The sequence below is a fragment of the Mangifera indica genome, chromosome 10, assembly GCF_011075055.1.
Source record: "Mangifera indica cultivar Alphonso chromosome 10, CATAS_Mindica_2.1, whole genome shotgun sequence".
Classification (NCBI taxonomy): domain Eukaryota; kingdom Viridiplantae; phylum Streptophyta; class Magnoliopsida; order Sapindales; family Anacardiaceae; genus Mangifera; species Mangifera indica.
In genome coordinates, this window is record NC_058146.1 from 1923817 (window position 1) to 1942522 (window position 18706).

The 18706-nt window shown below is 34.8% G+C and overlaps 2 protein-coding genes and 1 long non-coding RNA gene across 4 annotated transcripts; 1 reads left to right on the top strand and 2 right to left on the bottom strand.

Moving 5' to 3' along the window:
• The first annotated feature begins 210 nt into the window (after positions 1 to 210).
• Positions 211 to 12792, top strand: LOC123227535 (transportin-1-like). The gene is made up of 29 exons (XM_044652523.1): positions 211 to 523; positions 1164 to 1451; positions 2767 to 2856; positions 2956 to 3033; positions 3123 to 3203; positions 3586 to 3636; positions 3906 to 3991; positions 5218 to 5284; positions 5378 to 5434; positions 5518 to 5547; positions 5645 to 5704; positions 5860 to 5973; positions 6087 to 6200; positions 6693 to 6791; positions 7089 to 7214; positions 7284 to 7358; positions 7547 to 7618; positions 7789 to 7899; positions 8776 to 8859; positions 9868 to 9975; positions 10389 to 10490; positions 10700 to 10762; positions 10840 to 10914; positions 11124 to 11195; positions 11288 to 11412; positions 11593 to 11644; positions 11784 to 11852; positions 11927 to 11986; positions 12097 to 12792. The coding sequence occupies exons 1-29, from the start codon at positions 341 to 343 to the stop codon at positions 12178 to 12180; spliced, it is 2676 nt and encodes an 891-aa protein (XP_044508458.1). The 5' UTR covers positions 211 to 340; the 3' UTR covers positions 12181 to 12792.
• A 377-nt stretch (positions 12793 to 13169) lies between these two features.
• On the bottom strand, positions 13170 to 14578 carry LOC123227536. 2 transcript variants are annotated; one of them, XR_006504525.1, is made up of 3 exons: positions 13975 to 14578; positions 13778 to 13859; positions 13170 to 13612 (listed from the first exon to the last, which is right to left on the bottom strand). It is a non-coding gene; the product is annotated as an uncharacterized LOC123227536 (long non-coding RNA). The 2 variants fall into 2 exon arrangements; XR_006504524.1 differs by having other exon boundaries at positions 13170 to 13570; positions 13975 to 14576.
• A 1572-nt stretch (positions 14579 to 16150) lies between these two features.
• LOC123228288 (serine/threonine protein phosphatase 2A 57 kDa regulatory subunit B' alpha isoform-like) lies at positions 16151 to 18704 on the bottom strand. The gene is made up of 2 exons (XM_044653636.1): positions 16917 to 18704; positions 16151 to 16539 (listed from the first exon to the last, which is right to left on the bottom strand). The coding sequence occupies exons 1-2, from the start codon at positions 17967 to 17969 to the stop codon at positions 16201 to 16203; spliced, it is 1392 nt and encodes a 463-aa protein (XP_044509571.1). The 5' UTR covers positions 17970 to 18704; the 3' UTR covers positions 16151 to 16200.
• Between the last annotated feature and the right edge of the window lie 2 nt (positions 18705 to 18706).

Genomic DNA, 18706 nt, shown 5'->3' on the forward strand with positions numbered 1-18706 from the left:
AATTGCGTATTCATGGTTGCAGTAATATTCATTCAGTATTTTGTACCCAGAAAAATGAAAATTCGTAAAATCTACGTATTCATACTTGGGAAATATGATTTTTTTTTAAATTTTTTAAATTTCAAGAACGTATTCATAATCGTAAATTCGTAATAACACCAAGTGCTCTATCAAAATATGATTGAAAATGATTTATGTATTTTAATTATATAAATAACAAACAAAACCCCCTCGCGGACTTCTTTCTTTCTCTTCTCGTCTGCCCAAACCCAAACCTCAACCTCTGGAACTTGTCTAAACACCAACACTTTCTTTTCCTTTTCAGCCTTAAAAAATAAACATGGCCGCCCCCGCCTCGTGGCAGCCTCAAGAAGAGGGTTTTAGAGAGATCTGTGGCTTGTTAGAGCAGCAGATTTCGCCGACTTCAACTGCTGACAAGTCCCAGATTTGGCAACAACTCCAACACTACTCTCAGTTCCCTGATTTCAATAACTACCTCGCTTTCATCCTCGCACGTGCCGAGGTAAATAGGAAATGCCTTTTTCTTTTAATTGTTTTGATTATGTTAGCTTTGTGGTTTTAGGTTGCTAATTGTGGTTAAAGCTTATTGGGTTTGGTGGGTTTTCGAGAGTTTGGATGGATTTTAATGGTGGGTTTTTGGATTGGTTGGTTAATTTCGGAGATGGGTCTTTTTGGTGAATTCTGTTGTTTTGTTGTGTTGTGATGGTGGGTGTTAGTGTTTGGATGATTTTTTCTTTTGTGGGTTTTTGATGGGTTTTTGGGTGGTGAAGTTGGTGTTGATTTGAGATGTTGTAGAGAGTTTGATTAACTTGAGTGTGGTGTATAAAAATGCTCTTGGGATATGTATTTTCACACAAATGAGATTAATTGCAGTTACTGGCTTTGGTGGCCTCATTATACCATGCAATTCAGATGCCATCTGAGCTTTATAGCTTGGCTGCAAACACTTTCTTTTTCTTAAATTTTTTGTTAAATAAAATTTTTAGTAGGGTTATTATCAGTTTTATCACTAATGGTTTTACATACAACGAAGTTGATGTCTTAATTCCAGTTATACTATGGGTATTGATAACTTCTAGGCAGTGAAGTAACTTAAAGCTTCTAGTTAACAATTGCCATTCTGTGTTGGGGACTTTAAACAGGGCAAATCAGTGGAGATTCGACAAGCTGCTGGTTTGCTGCTGAAAAATAACCTTAGAACAGCATACAAATCTATCGCTGCTGCAAACCTACAGTATATAAAGTCAGAGTTGTTGCCTTGTTTAGGAGCTGCTGATAGGCGCATCAGGTCTACTGTTGGGACTATTATCAGTGTTGTTGTTCAACTAGGTGGGATTTCAGTGTGGCCTGAACTGTTGCAAGCTCTAGTAAATTGCTTGGACAGTAATGACATCAATCACATGGAAGGTGCTATGGACGCTTTGTCCAAGGTATATTCTGCTTCTTAGAATAATATGGATATTTCTGTTAGTTTTCTGTTATATATTGATGCAATGAATAACACAGAAGGTGCCATTACTTTGTCTAAAACCTCCTTGCTGTTCATTTGTTTTGTTTAACTCTTCTATTATGTGTTACTGTGATCTATCCTTGTTAATTAACTTGAAGCTATGTATTAGTTCATGAAATGTAAAGAGTTATGATTACTGCAAAAGCTGTTGGGAGTTATTCTGAAGGTGAGAAGGGGTAGGGGTTGTTATCTTTCTGTAATGACTGAAAGCATCATTAGCAAGCTAGCGTACCTTTCATCATTATCTTGGCTGCCCATTTCATTATGAGGGCCAAAGAAAAGGCATCCTCATATTGAATTGATTAAAGATGGATCTTTGTCAGTGAGTGTAACAACTGATAAAATTATGACTTTATATCTTTAGTTTGCCTAAGTTACCAAGCACAAGTTCTCACGAAATCATAATTCTCATTGTTATTTCAAACATGCATGTGGTATGTGGACGGCAGCATATTCATCGGTTGTTGTTTTTTCTACCAAGAGATGCTTTATAATGTGACAAATGTTCTTATTAGTCTGAATTTTCTAGTTTGAGGCTTTGCTTTCTTGATTTCACTTAAGTTTTTTCTGTGTCTGTAGACCCCCTAGGACTCCCTTCTCTGCTGAAACAATTTATACAGTGACGGTGGTCATAATATAGATTATCTTTTCAAGTGAGCATTTTGATTGTTCAAATGCTATATTTTTTTTAATTTTATTGGTTGAAATAAGAAAAAATATTTGATTTTGTTTCTGGTTAATTTCTACATATGATTGTTACTGAGGACTTGATCCAAAGACCTTTTTCTTCCTCATTTAATTGCTCAGCTATCTTGGTGAGACTTTTCTAATATGGTATTTCTTAAGTTGTGTCTGATTGCCCCCATTTTGTTTAGTTTCTGTTTTTCCTGGAGGACCTAACAGGTTAAGTTGTTTTTCGGGTTTACAAGTAAGTGTTAAAGTATTCCACATTATTACTTATGGTAGTTTGACAAACCAATTGTACTATGGTTTGATTCTCCTAATATCTAAAACTTGTAAGTTACTTTGTTGAACAGGTTAAGTAGCTGTGCAAATTACAAAAACATATTTTATTTCTAATTTCCATTGTTTTGTAACATATATCAACCATATATTAATGAACTAGTGGCAGTAATAGTAATCTTTCTAATAGTCACTCTCACAGCTAGCACACAGTTCTATATAATTGTCCTTGTTCTATAATGTTGAACAAATTATGCTGCAATTGAATACAGATTTGTGAGGACTTACCCCAAGCACTGGATTCAGATGTACCTGGGTTGGCTGAGCGTCCCATCAACATCTTACTTCCTCGATTTTTGCAGGTGACTTTATAATTTAGTATTGTACTTATGCCATGCCCAATTCCTACTTTTTGTTGATTTTTTAAAGGGTTTTGATTTTTCTGGCTTTTGTATGAGCAGTTTTTCCAGTCACCGCATACCACTCTAAGAAAACTTTCCTTGGGTTCTGTAAATCAATACATCATGCTGATGCCTTCTGTGAGTATGCTTGGGTTGTTTGCTTTTGTCCATCTGTCTGAATCTTATTATATTCTGGGTTAGCAGCTAATATTTTGTCTTTATAACAGGCTTTATATACATCCATGGATCAATACCTTCAGGGTTTGTTTGTTCTTGCTAATGACTCTGCTACAGAAGTCCGAAAATTGGTGATTACATCTCTTTTTGCTGTTACTAGGCTTTCTATTTATGGCATCCAGTGTAGAACTTAAACATATTCTTCCCTAAACATGTTGAAAATAATCGATCTTTATTTTAGTAATCTTGTTTTCTGGTTTAAACTGTTTCTGGCATTGATGTCTTAGATGTATCATCACAGTTTTTTTTCCTTGAATGTACACTTTGATCACGTATATCTTGAAGGAACTGGATATTTGCTGATTTAGACAGATATGTTATGATTCCAGAAGTTAGGGTGTAAATAGACTATAATCTTATCATTTTATGATCTAGTGACTGCTTATTGAATTTTAACTTTTTTGTAGTCCTGGCGATGGTCTCATCTGTTTGTTGTCTATCTCAACTTAATAGGTTTGTGCAGCATTTGTTCAGCTAATAGAAGTCCAACCATCTTTCTTGGAAGTGAGTTTCTTGCTTGTTTTATTTTATTATCATACCGTTAATCAGTGATTTTATATATATATATATATATATATATATATAGGATCTTAATTTGGGGTGATGTTATGAAGTTTTGTTTCATCTCTTGTGATCCAGTCTGGTCAAAGAGTTTGAATAGACCCTTCATTGTTATTTTATTAGTTTCTATATCATAATTTTTTTCTTGTGTGTTGTCTTTTTCTATGCCCTCTTTTTCTTTTTGTTGTTGATGATGACTTTCACAATTTCAGCCGCATCTAAGGAATGTAATTGAATACTTGTTACAAGTCAACAAGGATGCTGATGATGAAGTGGCTCTTGAAGCTTGTGAATTCTGGTAATCCTCTGCTTTGCAAACAATGAGTTTGAATTTCTTGACTAGTACTTTTATACTCATTATGTAAGCTCATGTGGAAGTTAAACATCAAGTCTCTATAAAAATTCTTTTTTTATCTAGATTTCATGTTTCATACCATAGAACGTTGGTGGAATATGAAACATGCTATTATAGTGTGCTATACTAACTTAAGATTGATATAGAATAAAGATGCCAAGAGCTGCTGTAAGTACTTGTTATTTCTACATCAGTATTGTTGTTCTCTTTGGAGAGTAGGGATTTATTTTGATGGGATCAATTGCAATTTTGAATTTTGGTTTTTCTTGCTTATAGTTAAACTAATTGCTGTATATTTGTGTGCAAAAAGTGATTAACTTTAAGTAATTGTTGTATATTTTGTTTCGGACTGATATGAACCTTGAGACAACTACACCTTAAAAACTGGTTGTTGAGATTGGAGAACCCAAACCATATAAACCCCACACCAGAAGCACATACTTTCTGATGTAGGATCAAAGTCTCATACTTTACACTTGAGATCCTAATATACCATCATGCTCAACAACCTCGGCTCCCACGCAGACTGGGCTATGTGCTAGCTTCTTGCTAGCCTTGGGCGAACATTGCAATGTTGACTTCACGACCTACCTTACACGACTGCAACTAAGAGACGTGACGACGACTCTGCTATAAAATGATATAAACCTTGGGAGAACTGCACCTCAAAAGTTAGTTGTTGAGATTGGAGAGTTCAAAACTATATAAACTCCACACCAGAAGCGCATTCTTCCTGATGTAGGATTTAAGTCTTATACTTTGCACTTGAGATCTTAACACAGACATGCCATGTTTGATAATTATGCTACTTTCAAATTCCTTTTATCTTTTCACATTTCTGGTTTTATGCTGTTATACCCTTGGATAAGCTAGTGTCCTGTGAAGATTTTCAGTGTTTATTAGATCATAAATGTAATGCCATAGTGTTGCATTCTTTCATGTAAGAAATGGGAGATTTTCTTATGTTAAGTAAAAACATGTGTGTGCTGGGCAAGGTTATGACTTTTGGTTTGTAATATTTGCACCCTTTGTTTAGAACTTGGTGAAGAAGTGAAGATTAAGGGTCTTGGGGTATTATAAAACAAAAAGAAATATTTTCCAGACCTTGTTCTTTGTTTTATGTAGTTTTATCTTATTTTCTTTTTCATTGATGGCCATCTCCTTGACAGGTCTGCATACTGTGAGACGCAATTACCACCTGAAAACTTGAAAGAATTCTTGCCACGTCTGCTTCCGGTATTGCTAATGTTTGTTTAGTTTCTTTTTCTGCTTTTTTTTTTGTCCCAGAGTAATTTTCCATGATTTTAATTGTCTGAAACAATTTTCTAGGTTCTGCTTTCAAATATGGTTTATGCTGATGATGATGAGTCACTTCTTGAAGCCGAGGTTAACGTTTCTGTTCACTTTGTGCCTTTGAATGATTCTAATATTGTATTGCATAATTTATGTGGATCAATTTATTGTTACAGGAGGATGAGTCTCTCCCAGACCGGGACCAGGTTTGTTTTTGAATATCTATATGTTCATACATTGTTTGTTCTTAAGTCTTGTCATCTTGCTTGATATATTTATTTAGTTGATCTATTTACACCACAGGATCTAAAACCTCGTTTTCATACATCACGGTTTCATGGATCAGAAGATTTGGAAGATGATGTAAGTCATTGCATCATCTTATACATGTTAACAGTTTTTCAAAAGTCTCAGTTAAACAATCCTTTAATAAATATATGGAATTTATAGAAGTTTGCATTTAGCTAATTTAATAGAGAAGGTCATTCAGTTTTTTAAATGACTTCTTTGGTTTACAGGATGATGACATTGTTAATGTATGGAATTTACGGAAGTGCAGTGCAGCGGCACTTGATGTTCTCTCCAACGTGTTTGGGGATGAGATTCTTCCAACTTTGATGCCTATTATTCATGTAACATCAATTTATTTCACATAGCTACTAAGATTTAATTTCAATGAAACTAAAATTTTCTGCAAGTAGCTCTTCTTCCAAGTACATCTTTTAGTTCTCAAGAATCTTTGCAGGCTAAGTTGGCCACTAGTGGTGATGCAGCCTGGAAAGACAGGGAAGCAGCTGTTTTGGCTCTTGGTGCCGTGGCAGAAGGTTGCATTAATGGCCTTTACCCTCATTTATCTGAGGTAATACGCTGTTGGATGATCTGGACTTTGAATCTGATTACAAATGGCATATTAAGTACTGGGTGCAGAAGTTCAGATCTTTTTTTAAAAAAAAAAATTAAGAAAGGTAGAATTATGCTTAAACCAGTTTGTTATATTCATTTTCCTCTTTTGAGATTGCTTCTACAGCATTCCTTAGTTTTTATGTCCTTTTAATCCACTATTCTTTTTGAAGAAGCCTTTTTTTAACCATATGTCTCTTTCCAGGGGTGTTTATTTCTCAGTTCATGCATCATGTAATCTGCTCATTGAATGACAATTCATGTTGCACTGCTAATTATAAATTATTCACATTTTCTTAATTTCTGTCCACCCACCTTTAACTGGTGAATTTTACCTTTGTGCACAAATTGTCTCGCAAAATGAAGAATTTTAGTTTTCTGGATCTGGTTGCTCATTTGCTGACTCAGAATGTTGAATTCAGCAAAAACAATGCATTTTTTATTTGTGCAGATTGTGGCATTTCTTATCCCTCTATTAGATGACAAGTTTCCTTTAATTCGGAGTATTTCTTGTTGGACGCTTTCTCGATTCAGCAAATTTGTTGTTCAGGTACATTTTTTCAACTGCTTCTGCTCAGTGTTTCTGATTGCCTCTACTTGGTTATATTTTCATTGTTAATGACCTATTTAGGATGAAGAGTAAATTAATTAACCAAAGTGGACATTTACTTGGTTGTACCTGTGATTTGACAATTGCATTTTAATTTGCTTATTAGTTTATTGTTATTCATCTTCTATAAGTGTTATGCATGGAATAACTAATTTGTTCTCGCCCTTTTGAAAATTTTTTGTTGTCTTTCTTGGGGCTGCATTGTGGATTACAAACTTCTGTCATTGTTTATTTCAGGAAGTTGGCCATCAGAATGGTAATGAGCAATTTGACAAGGTTCTTATGGGTCTTCTACAAAGAATATTGGATACCAACAAACGGGTGCAAGAGGCTGCTTGTTCAGCTTTTGCAACACTTGAAGAGGTTCTTTTATAACTATTATTTAATTGCTGGTTTTCTGGTTTTAAATACTTACACACCTCTAATTTTCAGGAGGCTGCAGAAGAGTTGGCACCGCGTTTGGAAGTTATCTTGCAGCACCTTATGTGTGCTTTTGGAAAATATCAGGTTATTTGTTGGTTTACTGGTGTTTATCATATACTTAGCTCCTTAAAATGTCACAACAATGGGATTCTATGCTATTCATTTACATCTAACACTTAACTTGCATTTTTTTGGTTACTGGCATACAATATGGTTATTATTTTTCTTTTTCCTTTTTTAATTTTACATGTATGTATGTCCATTGTATCCAGAGACGGAACCTCAGAATTGTATATGATGCAATTGGAACCCTAGCTGATGCTGTTGGACAAGAACTAAATCAGGTAATACTTTTTTCCTGAGAATGTTTCTTATGCCTCTGTCTTCCTTTTTTTTTTCCTTGTTCTCTTTGCTGAACATGTGTATGTTTCAGTGTTGTATGAAGATTTATATTAATTGAATCTCTGTTGCATAAAGAAAATTCTGTGCCAACTAATACCTTGATGATCTGCAGCCCACTTATCTTGAAATTCTGATGCCACCATTAATCACAAAGTGGCAGCAACTTCCAAATTCAGACAGAGATCTTTTTCCATTGCTTGAGTGCTTTACATCCATAGCACAGGTGTGGACTAGTTGTTGTGACTTGCTCTTGCTTTATTTCTTGTTTCTCTAGCTTCTTCAAGAAAACAACTTATTAAGCTGTCTTGGGCTTTGAATTTTTCCTGATATATATACATATATATACATACATATACATACATACATATACATACATATATATACATACATATACATACATATATATACATACATATATATATATGATTTAGCAATCTTTTACAGATTTCTCTCTGTATTTTTTTTTTTTTGTTCACTTTGAAAATCTGACATATTGAAAGCTGGTTTAGTGTACATGTAGAAAATTTAGAGTTTTTTGAGAAATAGTTTATGGAGTTAAAGGTTGTATAGTTAAGATCAATAATATATCTTGCTGTATTTATTGGTGGTTCAGTGATGGTTTTAATGTCTAGAATGTCATTTTTAAAGGCATTTATTAGGTTGCAGATTCATTATTAATAATTAGTAGTTGAAGTCAAGGGTCTTAGAGATACCGTGTGATCATAGAATCTGTTCACAGTTTCTTGCTCTGTGGAATACATTTAACAAGCTGCATCTAGAAAAATTGCTTCAATACATAATTAGCATATTGCATTTTCATGTTATTCTTTAGGAGGCTTAATATCTTGGAGTTGAAATCAGAGATCTGTTGAACTATCATTGATTCCTTTCAGTATAATGAAGTTATCTTTGGACAACCCTGTATATGTCACATTTATGTGTATGTTATAATGCTACACTAAATGAAGTGGTGATGAACTCTATTTTGTTTTACCTGTTCTGTGATTTGTTTAAAATTGACTTACAAAAATTAAATAGAATAACAGATGGGAGTTGAATGATATGAAAAATGATTGAACTTTGTTTTACATTCTTTCAGGCATTGGGTAGCGGATTCACTCAGTTTGCTCTTCCTGTATTTCAGAGGTGCATAGATATCATCCAGACCCAACAACTGGCAAAGGTTTCAGTTGATTAATATATAAATATTTACCATGTTTCTGATTGATATATAGATAGTTACTATGTTGCTATATTTGTAACAATTTCCTTTGAATAATTATACTTCAATGTTATTAACTGCTAAAGTTTAGTTCCATATACGTTAACAGTTGTGTCTGTTACGTTTCATTCTGATAGGCATATCATGTAACTCTTTTTCTCATTGTTGAGATGCCTAGGTGTAATTGTTCCTATATTGCTGGTTCACAAGTCTTGTATCTTTCTCTACACCACTAAGATGGAATGTTGTGTACATGGTGCACTACTGTTTCAGAGTTCAATAAACTCACTTTTGGTGTGAATAATCAGTGTGTTGTAGCAGTTTGATATGAACCTTAGGAGAACTATACTCCAAAAGCTACTTGTTAAGATTGAAAAACCCAAAGTCATATAACCATACTTTATGATATGGGATCTAAGTCTTATATAACACCATGCTCCAAGAGCCGCAATGCACTAGCTCTTTGCTAGCCCTATGTGAACACTATAATATTGGCTTTACCACTTGCACTATACGATTGCAACTAGGAGATGTGACGGTGGCTATGATATCAAATGATATGAACCTTAGAAGAACTATACCTTAAAAACTAGTTGTTGAGATGTGAGAGCTCAAAATCATATAAACCCTGTATTAGAAGCCTTCACTTTTCAATGTGGGATCTAAGTACTATACTTTGCACTTGGGATCTTAACAATATCTTTTGAATCTGTCCTTGTTACACATATGCTTGCATAATACCTCAAAGCTGTAGATTTTCTGAACTGTCATTGCATATCCTTCATAGCTTGACATCTGATCTCTTTTAAGTATCTCTATTGCAATCTGCTTTGTGTGATCACATCATATATGTTGCTTTATGAACTGTCTTTTGCATCAGATATACAGTATCCTTATAGCACTACTTGTGTTCAAGAGACACATCTCCCCCAGTTTTTCATAGATATTTGCTGGAACTTTTTATTGCAGGTCAATCCTGTTTCAGCTGGAGTTCAATATGATAAAGAGTTTATTGTATGCGCTCTTGATCTGCTCTCTGGACTTGTGGAGGGTCTCGGTAGTGGGATAGAGAGCTTGGTATTTCCCTTTATCTAAAATTTTTTATCGCAATAAGTGTTAAGATGCACCTTTAATATTGCAATATATAATATATTCTAGATCCATATCTTAGAATTGAAACCCCCTTTCTTCTCTGGAAGAATGAAATAAACATATTTACTAATGATTACCCTGTTACGAGGAAATTGATCTTACAATGGAGCTTTTTACTATTGAAAATAATCATTTTATAACTTCAATCATGTTATCCATATGCTGTGATTTCTTTTTATTACATGATTTGGTTCACTGCTTTGGATAGAAATATAGAAACTTCTAGTATGTTTTAATGAGTCGTTTGTTTTTTATATCTATTGATCTGGCAAACAGGGACAAATATTTACCTAGGATTGAGATACCATATATTTGCTCTTTTATTTTTCTATATGCAGGTTGCACAAAGTAATTTGCGTGAATTGCTTCTTCAATGTTGCATGGATGATGCTCATGATGTCAAACAAAGTGCCTTTGCCCTTGTTGGAGACCTCGCAAAAGTAAGTTCAGTCTAGCCAAGTTTTGTTTGACCCAGGAGCCAATGGTAAGATGTGAAAACTTGAATGCTGTGCTCCTTTAGAGAAGCAGTGGCTGGTATCACTGGGTTTACAGCTCTTGTGGTAGCCATTCGAGAATATCTGTTTATGTTTAAGAAGTAAATTGTTTGTGATTCTTAATTCGTAACAATGCCTTTGATGTTTGTTATTAGGTTTGCCCTATTCATTTGCACCCTCGATTATCTGAATTTCTTGATGTTGCTGCCAAACAACTGGTAAGTTAAGCTTATGTCTATGTTTTAAGAATTATATTTGGCTGTCTAAATGTGTACATGATTGATGCTCCATGCAGAACACTTCTAAGCTGAGAGAAACTATTTCAGTAGCAAATAATGCATGTTGGGCTATCGGAGAATTAGCTATTAAGGTATATAAGCTCCTGTAGCTGTTGTTTGATTCGGTTGGACTAAGCAGCTTTCTGGTGCTTTTGTTTGATTTTAAGTTGCTAAATTAAATTCAATGATACTCATGGCATCGTGCTTGCTTGTACTTTACATTTTTGTATGAATAGAATTAACTTATTTAGTTTTCAATTGATGGACTAGATTTATGTGATCTATACTTCTCTAATTTTAGGTTCGTCAGGAAGTCTCTCCTGTTGTTATGACAGTTATTTCAAGCCTGGTCCTAATTCTTCAACATTCTGAGGTGATTGTCACTTTCCCTTTTCTTAATATGTTTTGTTTGTGTATGAATCTTATGCATCATAACTATAGTTAACATCTCTTCACACTAAGCAGGAGCTTAATAAGTCACTGATAGAAAATAGTGCAATCACACTTGGGAGGCTTGCTTGGGTTTGTCCAGAAATGGTGGCACCTCATATGGAACATTTCATGCAATCATGGTGCATTGCGTTGTCTATGTGAGTATTTATTTCTATTGGATTTGAGTATTTGCTTGATATGAACACCCATAGATTCAGTACTGTTAAGGTAATACAAGGGTCAGGGACTTGAGTATTTCTAAGCATAAACTCAGTATTTATCTTCACAGGCCCAATGCAAACACATTTTCTTACAAGCACTTAATTTAATTATGTCAGGATACGTGATGACATTGAGAAGGAGGATGCATTCCGAGGTCTATGTGCAATGGTATGCATTTATATTTATAATATTTCTGTGGATAATTTTTAATTCTTATTTTTTGTATTAATATCATTATTGTTTTAATATTTTCTCTGGAGAGATTAATAGCTAAACCTATGCTTTGGTTCTTCTTAAAATTTTACAGGTTAAAGCAAATCCCTCGGGGGCTCTAAGTTCACTTGTTTTCATGTGCAGAGCTATTGCAAGTTGGCATGTAAGAATGGCACTGCATACATTTTTAAAAGTTTTTTGTTTTTGACCTTTTTTTAACATATTATTTTCCTACAGGAAATAAGGAGCGAAGAGCTGCATAATGATGTTTGCCAGGTGTTGCTTGGTTATAAACAGGTTGGTAATGCTTTGGTTCCATGCTTATGTAGCTTGTGTAAACAATAGTTTCTGGAATGAAGAAACAGAAAAATGATCCGCTGCTCATATCGACAAAAATATTTTAACAGATGCTCAGGAATGGTGCATGGGATCAGTGTATGTCTGCTTTGGAGCCCCCTGTAAAAGATAAGCTGTCAAAATATCAAGTATGATACTTTTGTGTGTTTCTCCCAGCAGTCATCTACTCTTCTTTAATGTGGTCCATGGGATCTGTGCATCCGTGTCATGGAAGTCTTCTACCTCTGCTTCAATGTTGAAGCTCTTATTTATTAAAGCAAAAGAGTCAAAAGTTTTGGTCACAAAATCTTGAGCCACAGCATCTTTCTTGCCTTGATCATTAAAAGCTTGGAGCTGATATCCTCTTCAAACTTTCAACTAAAAGCAAGCTGAGGGTTGATCTTGGATATGGTGTACAGGGGTACAGCTTTTTAAGCTCTGGGTCCTATTATTTTGTGGTTTAAGGATGGGTAGAAGCATTTTATTGAAGCTCAAATTTGTCTTTATTTTTTTCCTCCATTCTGGTCCGAGTTTCTTATTTTTGTTGATTCAGTTATGGGTTTCTGTTTGGTTTACCACAGATTTTGTTCAAGCAGTTTTGACCTGGATTATTAGAGTTTACCTGCATGTCGATATATGTCTAAGTATGTAACTTTAAGTAATTCTTTGTGCATCAGGCGATTGTGAGATTTGGGTTGTGGGGATAATAATCATTCTGTAACTTTGGTTTTTCCATGAAAATTGATTGAAAGTAATTCATTTGAACATGGACAAGTTTTCGTGTCCATCACCGTTTCTCATTTGCAGAGCTGACTGAAATTTATCATCTTACATAAATATCAGTTGAGCTAGCAATAGCATTTTCAGTTCTGGACATCCACTGAATTAAGCTTTTGCTACAAAATTTTCTGAAGGCCCTCAATGAAACTTTCTGTTATCGAGTTTCAAGTTACACTTTGAAGATTAATAATGTTGTGATTGAATCAAACAATGTGCATGTGCACTACAATATTACCTAGTTGCCAGTTTATATGACACAGGCCAATGGGCATTGAAAGAGTTTGAACTGCCTGGAGAAGTGAAAACGGGAGTGGAATCATATACTAGATTATCAGCAAGAATATAAATACACACTACATGATCATACACTAAAAATCTTTCAACCTTATTTGTTTCAACCTTGGTAAGTAAAACAGAGCTCCCAATATAGCTTAATCTCACATCAGAAAACAAGATGCCGCTTCAACAGTCAAGCTTCATCATCCTAGCAGATCCATAAAGTTTACACTTAAAATGCCAGACTTTGCAGCCTTGGCAGAAAACATTCAACCTTATTGTACCGATGAACAATTGAGGTTGGAGAAGAATAGTACACTATCAATAAATTATCAATCAAATTATGACAAATAATTGCAAAACTGGTACATTCCTTCATGGGGTTCTCCTCTGAAGCAAACCCAGCAAATAGCTGAGGAAAGAGTCTGTTGATGATAATGCAACAATAAGCACTGCTAAAAGAACTAGAGTAAAAGTGGCAGTCTTCAGCTGCACAGGAAAAACCCAGATTACAAACTCTACAAGCATTCACTGCAGAAAATAAAAAAAAAAACTTCAGCTAGATTGGCAGAATATACATCAACTATGTGGAATATTTGCAGTGCATTAAAATTGGATGAGCATCCTTTGTTAGTGGCTTATTCATAGGATTTAAAAGTAGAAAACACAAACATGGACTTGAGTAATTATACATACTGTATTTTGAAAGCATGGCCACCCTATGTACTTCAGCTGACTAGGCTGCTCAACCAGAAATACAAATAAAGATCTCAAAGCCCTATAGAGAAGAGAAAACATCCTTCAACTTTTACTTCAATTGCATTCTTTTCTCCATAACTATTTCAATATGTAAAAGCTTAAAGAAATTTGTAAGAAGGTTGAAACTACAATACCAAATGGCTTCCTTGATGCCAGTTAACAAAAGGGGTTCTTCAGGAACGTCATCATCAAAACTTATTCGATGCTGATAATCTCTCCCCACAGAATTAACACGTTCATAGCCTAATCGCTATTCCACACAATATCCAATTGCTATCATAAAAATCTACAAAACAAAATTTCAAAATTCAATTATGGGCTCTTTCACTTGCGATGGAAAAAATTGATGCTGTTACATCGCCGAGATGGGAACGGCAGTTTAATCGGCCGAGCAGGATGAAGCAAAGCGGTTGAAACAGAGAAGCGGATATGATGAGAAGTAAAGAATGAAAATTTTGATAAAAGGAAAAGAAAGAGTAAGATATTGAACCTGGGCAATTTGCCAGCAAGCTGGAAACATAACCCATTATTGATGAACTTAATCAAGTTTATTTACTGTAATTTATTATGAAGAGAATAAGAAACGAAATTTAAAATAAGTGGGTATCCATCCACCAAGTTATTTGGAGCCAAAGAAAGAAGCTGAAGCCTGAAGGAAGTTCAAATACTTGCCCTAAGAATGTAAGTGAAAAGACTAGAACTTGCAGGGTCGTAGTTGGGCTGGGTTGAAACCCGCCATTGTATTTGTATTAAGAAAGAATGGCCCACTACCTTTTAAGATATTAAGGGGGCGTTTGGTTTGGGTAATGTTTGATTACTAAAATAGAAAGATTATCTTGAAGATAAATTACTTATAAGATTACTGGGTATAAATGATTACTATGTTTGATAAAATTTGATAGGTATAAATAATTATTGTGTTTGGTTAAAGGTAATAAAAAATTATTAGTAAATTATTTTACTTAAATGACCTTGAATATAATTATTTTTAAATATATTTTATATTATTTGTCATATTAATTAAAAATAAATTTATTTTTATCTCAAAAAATTAATAAATAATAATTTTTCTATAATAAACCCAAGATTACCCCAGTAATCTTTAAATACCTAAGGTGAAGGTGGTAATCAGATTACCACCTATATTACCTGCCACGTCAGCATTGGTAATAGAAGATTACTGTAATATTTTATTACTGACAAACCAAACAAGAGAATAAAAGATAGATTACTAAGGTAATAATAAATTCCCCCAACCAAACGCACCCTAAAGACACCCACTACTTGGCTGAGAGGCACACCTTTTAAATCACATCTAGTATGTGTACATCCATCTTATGCGTGGAATAAAGTCAAGCCGCACTCACACAAGAGTTAATTTGAGGTCCATTTAAACTTACGATAGTCAGTTCAAGAGTTTGACTCACTCGATTGTAAAGTAATGTTGAAAAAAGATAAGGAAAAATCATTTGAAAAAAAAATTGTTAAAGAAAAAGAAGAATAGTTGGAGATGGAGATGAACTTAAGTTGAGTAAGCTCAATTCGAATTAATGTTTGACTCAATTTGATTTAAATTTCAATTAAAGTTGCTGTTTGATTGTTTGACCCAAAATTAGTATGAACCCTCTTTTGATGATTATGTTCATCTTATGAAATATATTATTCATCTCATTAATGATACTATTTATCTCATTATAATATTATTCATCTTGTTTATTGCTATTTATCTTATCTACAATATCTTGTATTGACTCGAAATTTTCATAATAGATTCAAGCGTAATTTAAATCAACCCATGTTCGAGTTTTACTCGAATACAATTCTACTCGTAAGAGGAGAAGAATCATCAGTGAAGTGAACTCAGATGCGACAGTGCCAACGAGTTAATAAACTTGAGCTAAACTATAACTTTAGCTCTAATTTAACTTGTTCGAGCCAGACATGTATTCAAGCTTGAGCCGATGTGGCTCAAATCCACCTATGCTCTTGAATACATGGCAAGGTTTCAGTTTCAATAGAAACACACAACAATTATTTAAGATATAATATTATATCTTAACCCTATTAGTAATTGCAGAAAACATGGCCGGCCGTGAGAAACTGCAATCATGGCTCCTTATGTTATTATAGAAGTCCTTTTTTGGCTTGATTAGTTTTCAATAATTGACCTTCTTTAATCAGCCTCTATTCTGGCATTATATTCTATATGAAGACCAGGTTGGACATGGCACAATTTATCTGAATAAATACAAGGTTTTTCTAATAATAATACATATTAGCTTAAATATATATTAATAATAGTGTTAAAATTTGATTCTGGATAAACAAATTGCCAGCACACAACATTGTATTGTTGTTCTTCAATGAGAAACACTTACAGACTCTGTTTGTTTGAGTATTTCATTTAGAGATGCTGCCATTTCAATTCTTTCCCATTTCTGTTTCCTAATGATCTCTTCTTTGTGAGCTTCAGCTTCTCTGAGATTTATTTGTTGCAGGCATTTGCTGTATAAATTTTGATCCATTTTTTCCAGCATCGACTTTACATTTTCTGTCAGTTGCTTCACACTATTGCTCCAGTGCAGCTTCAGGTTCCTTTCCATGCCTTCTACAATCACTGGAAACACTTCTTCCAATGCTGATTCTGCCATCTTTACAAACTGTTCATTGTTCCATACGTAAAGGGCTCGCTCGGCAACCTGAATATTGCAGTATATACACGTTAAATTGTAACAAAAACTTGTAATATGCAAAAGAAAGAACCTCGAGGATTTTTGTGAGCTTCCATATATGCCGAAACCAACAAAGCTTAAAAATAAATTAATGGATTTCCAGAAATGCAAAAGAAACCGGTTTCGTGGATTCTATGTTCTCATTTTCCATATGGTTCCAGAAAAAAGATAGAGGGAAAAAGCTACATGTAGAAGGAATCCAATTGGAAAATTGAGTTTCAGCAGCTGTTGTCAGATTCAAAGTTGTTTTAAGTTTTCATCTGGGGTTTTCTTTTTTCAGAGAAAGCCCTTTCAGGAAAAGAAATAAAGTGTTGACAGAGAAGATTTAATATTGTTGAGCAAACCTGTGAGTTGAAGCTGTTCAAACACCTTGTGATTTGGGTACATATAGGCAGGGCCAGCCTCCTGTATTGATCAGGGTCAATGTTCTCCACCAATTCTTCGAGTTCTCCTATAAGCATGACTTCCTTCTGACAATTAGTGACAGGCCAATACTTCAAAATGCCTCTAACAACCACCCCGCCGAGCGCAGGCTCTTTCTGCACAAACTGAGACACACAATAAGCCAACTGCCTGTGATAAACCTGCATTCCTTTGAGCTTGTGCAAAGGAATGAGCACCCTCATCAGGAATAGCTTGTGTTCTTCCTTGAGTGGAACTGTGAAACCATTGATGATACTTCCCCATATCTCAAGAAGCTCCCCAATCCCATAATGCTTCTCTGCCTCGTACAAATAGTGAAGGAAAACATCATTCATCGATTTTCTCATAAATGATCGGTAGAAAGTGAATTTTGCATATATCCTATGGTAAACATTCTTCAAAGTGTCGCATTCTCTTGAATCTTCGGTTTGAAATAGGGACAGTAGGTTGGTGAGGAAATGATGATCGATGTACTCGCGAAGTATCTTGGAATCCACGTCAAGAACAAGCCTGAGGAGAATGTCATAAATAATTTGTAGGTGTGACCACAAAGGTCCTGGACTGGAAAACAAGTCTTCATCTTCTGCTAACTCCGTGATGATGGAGGTATTAGATGGTGGCGGGAGAGGCCTGAAGAGGTTGGTCGATACCATGGAGATTAAACGAGACAGAATTCGATCATCCAGTGGCTTCTTGGGGGACTTTGTGACTGCAAGTAATTGAGTGAGTTTGAGGCGCTTGAGGTCCTGCTGAGAAGGAGACTCTGCAGGATCAGTGAAGGTGAAAACAGTAGTACAGATAGAGATAGCTGATAGGATTTCTTCATTTTCGGAATCGAAAGATGAGGGCTTGCCATTGTTGGGACTAGAAGGATTACTGCAAAAGTTGGAATCAAGATCAAACAGGTACTTAAGTGTGGTACTCCGAGGTTTTTTCTTTGAAGAAGTCTCTTTAGAGTTCCTAATTACACCCATGTTCTTTCTTCTTTACTTCTCCAACCACACCAAACAGTTTGATTATAATTTTCAAACTGCTGAAAGAGAGAATGTTTCAATGTATCTTCCTTATCTTTTCCCCTTGTTGGGTTATGAAAGAAATTCCAAAAGGACAGCGATATTTTACAGACAACAATGGTTGTAATATCCGAAAATGGAGTATAAAAAGTTCTCCCAGGAGTCCAGTAATGTGACAGGTTGCGATCTAGCTTCTTTGTTCTTGCTCCTCATCTGGGTGAATGCCACGTGGATTCATTTCTCAAGTTTTTAGAGTAATTTGGGTTACAAAAATTACTAGGTTGCAATTCATATGGAGACATCAGCAAGAGGACAAACAGGCCTCGCTAAAATGTTTCCAATGCACTAATAATGTGCTTCAGCTACCCACCAACATTGTGGACATTTTGGACCTCAACAAATCCTTATAACAAGTAATAATATTCTAGATATATTTACTAAAATGAGACAATCTCAGTTCTCTATTCCTGCAATTAGCTTCCAGAAATGGCATATTAGCAGATCCACAACATAAGAAAATCAGCTCCCAAAACTATTGCCGATATATGCATTCTGTATGAAGTTGCTAGCATTACCATTCACAGTTCATGATTCATTACCATGGTAAGAGGCAGAAGCAGAGTAGATATCTAGGAGGTCTAAATTCCTGGAGTCTTAACCATCTTTTTCTCTCAGAGAAAGAGAGACAACCAAAATTG

Excerpts from the sequence above, each read along its gene's own strand:
- LOC123227535 (XM_044652523.1), top strand. The coding sequence starts at position 341 with ATGGCCGCCCCCGCCTCGTGGCAGCCTCAAGAAGAGGGTTTTAGAGAG. Across the intron at positions 5,435-5,517 it reads AGTCACTTCTTGAAGCCGAG|GAGGATGAGTCTCTCCCAGA; the intron begins GTTAACGTTTCT and ends TTATTGTTACAG. Across the intron at positions 9,976-10,388 it reads GTAGTGGGATAGAGAGCTTG|GTTGCACAAAGTAATTTGCG; the intron begins GTATTTCCCTTT and ends TTCTATATGCAG.
- LOC123228288 (XM_044653636.1), bottom strand. The coding sequence starts at position 17,969 with ATGGGTGTAATTAGGAACTCTAAAGAGACTTCTTCAAAGAAAAAACCT. Across the intron at positions 16,540-16,916 it reads TGAACAGCTTCAACTCACAG|GTTGCCGAGCGAGCCCTTTA; the intron begins GTTTGCTCAACA and ends TGCAATATTCAG.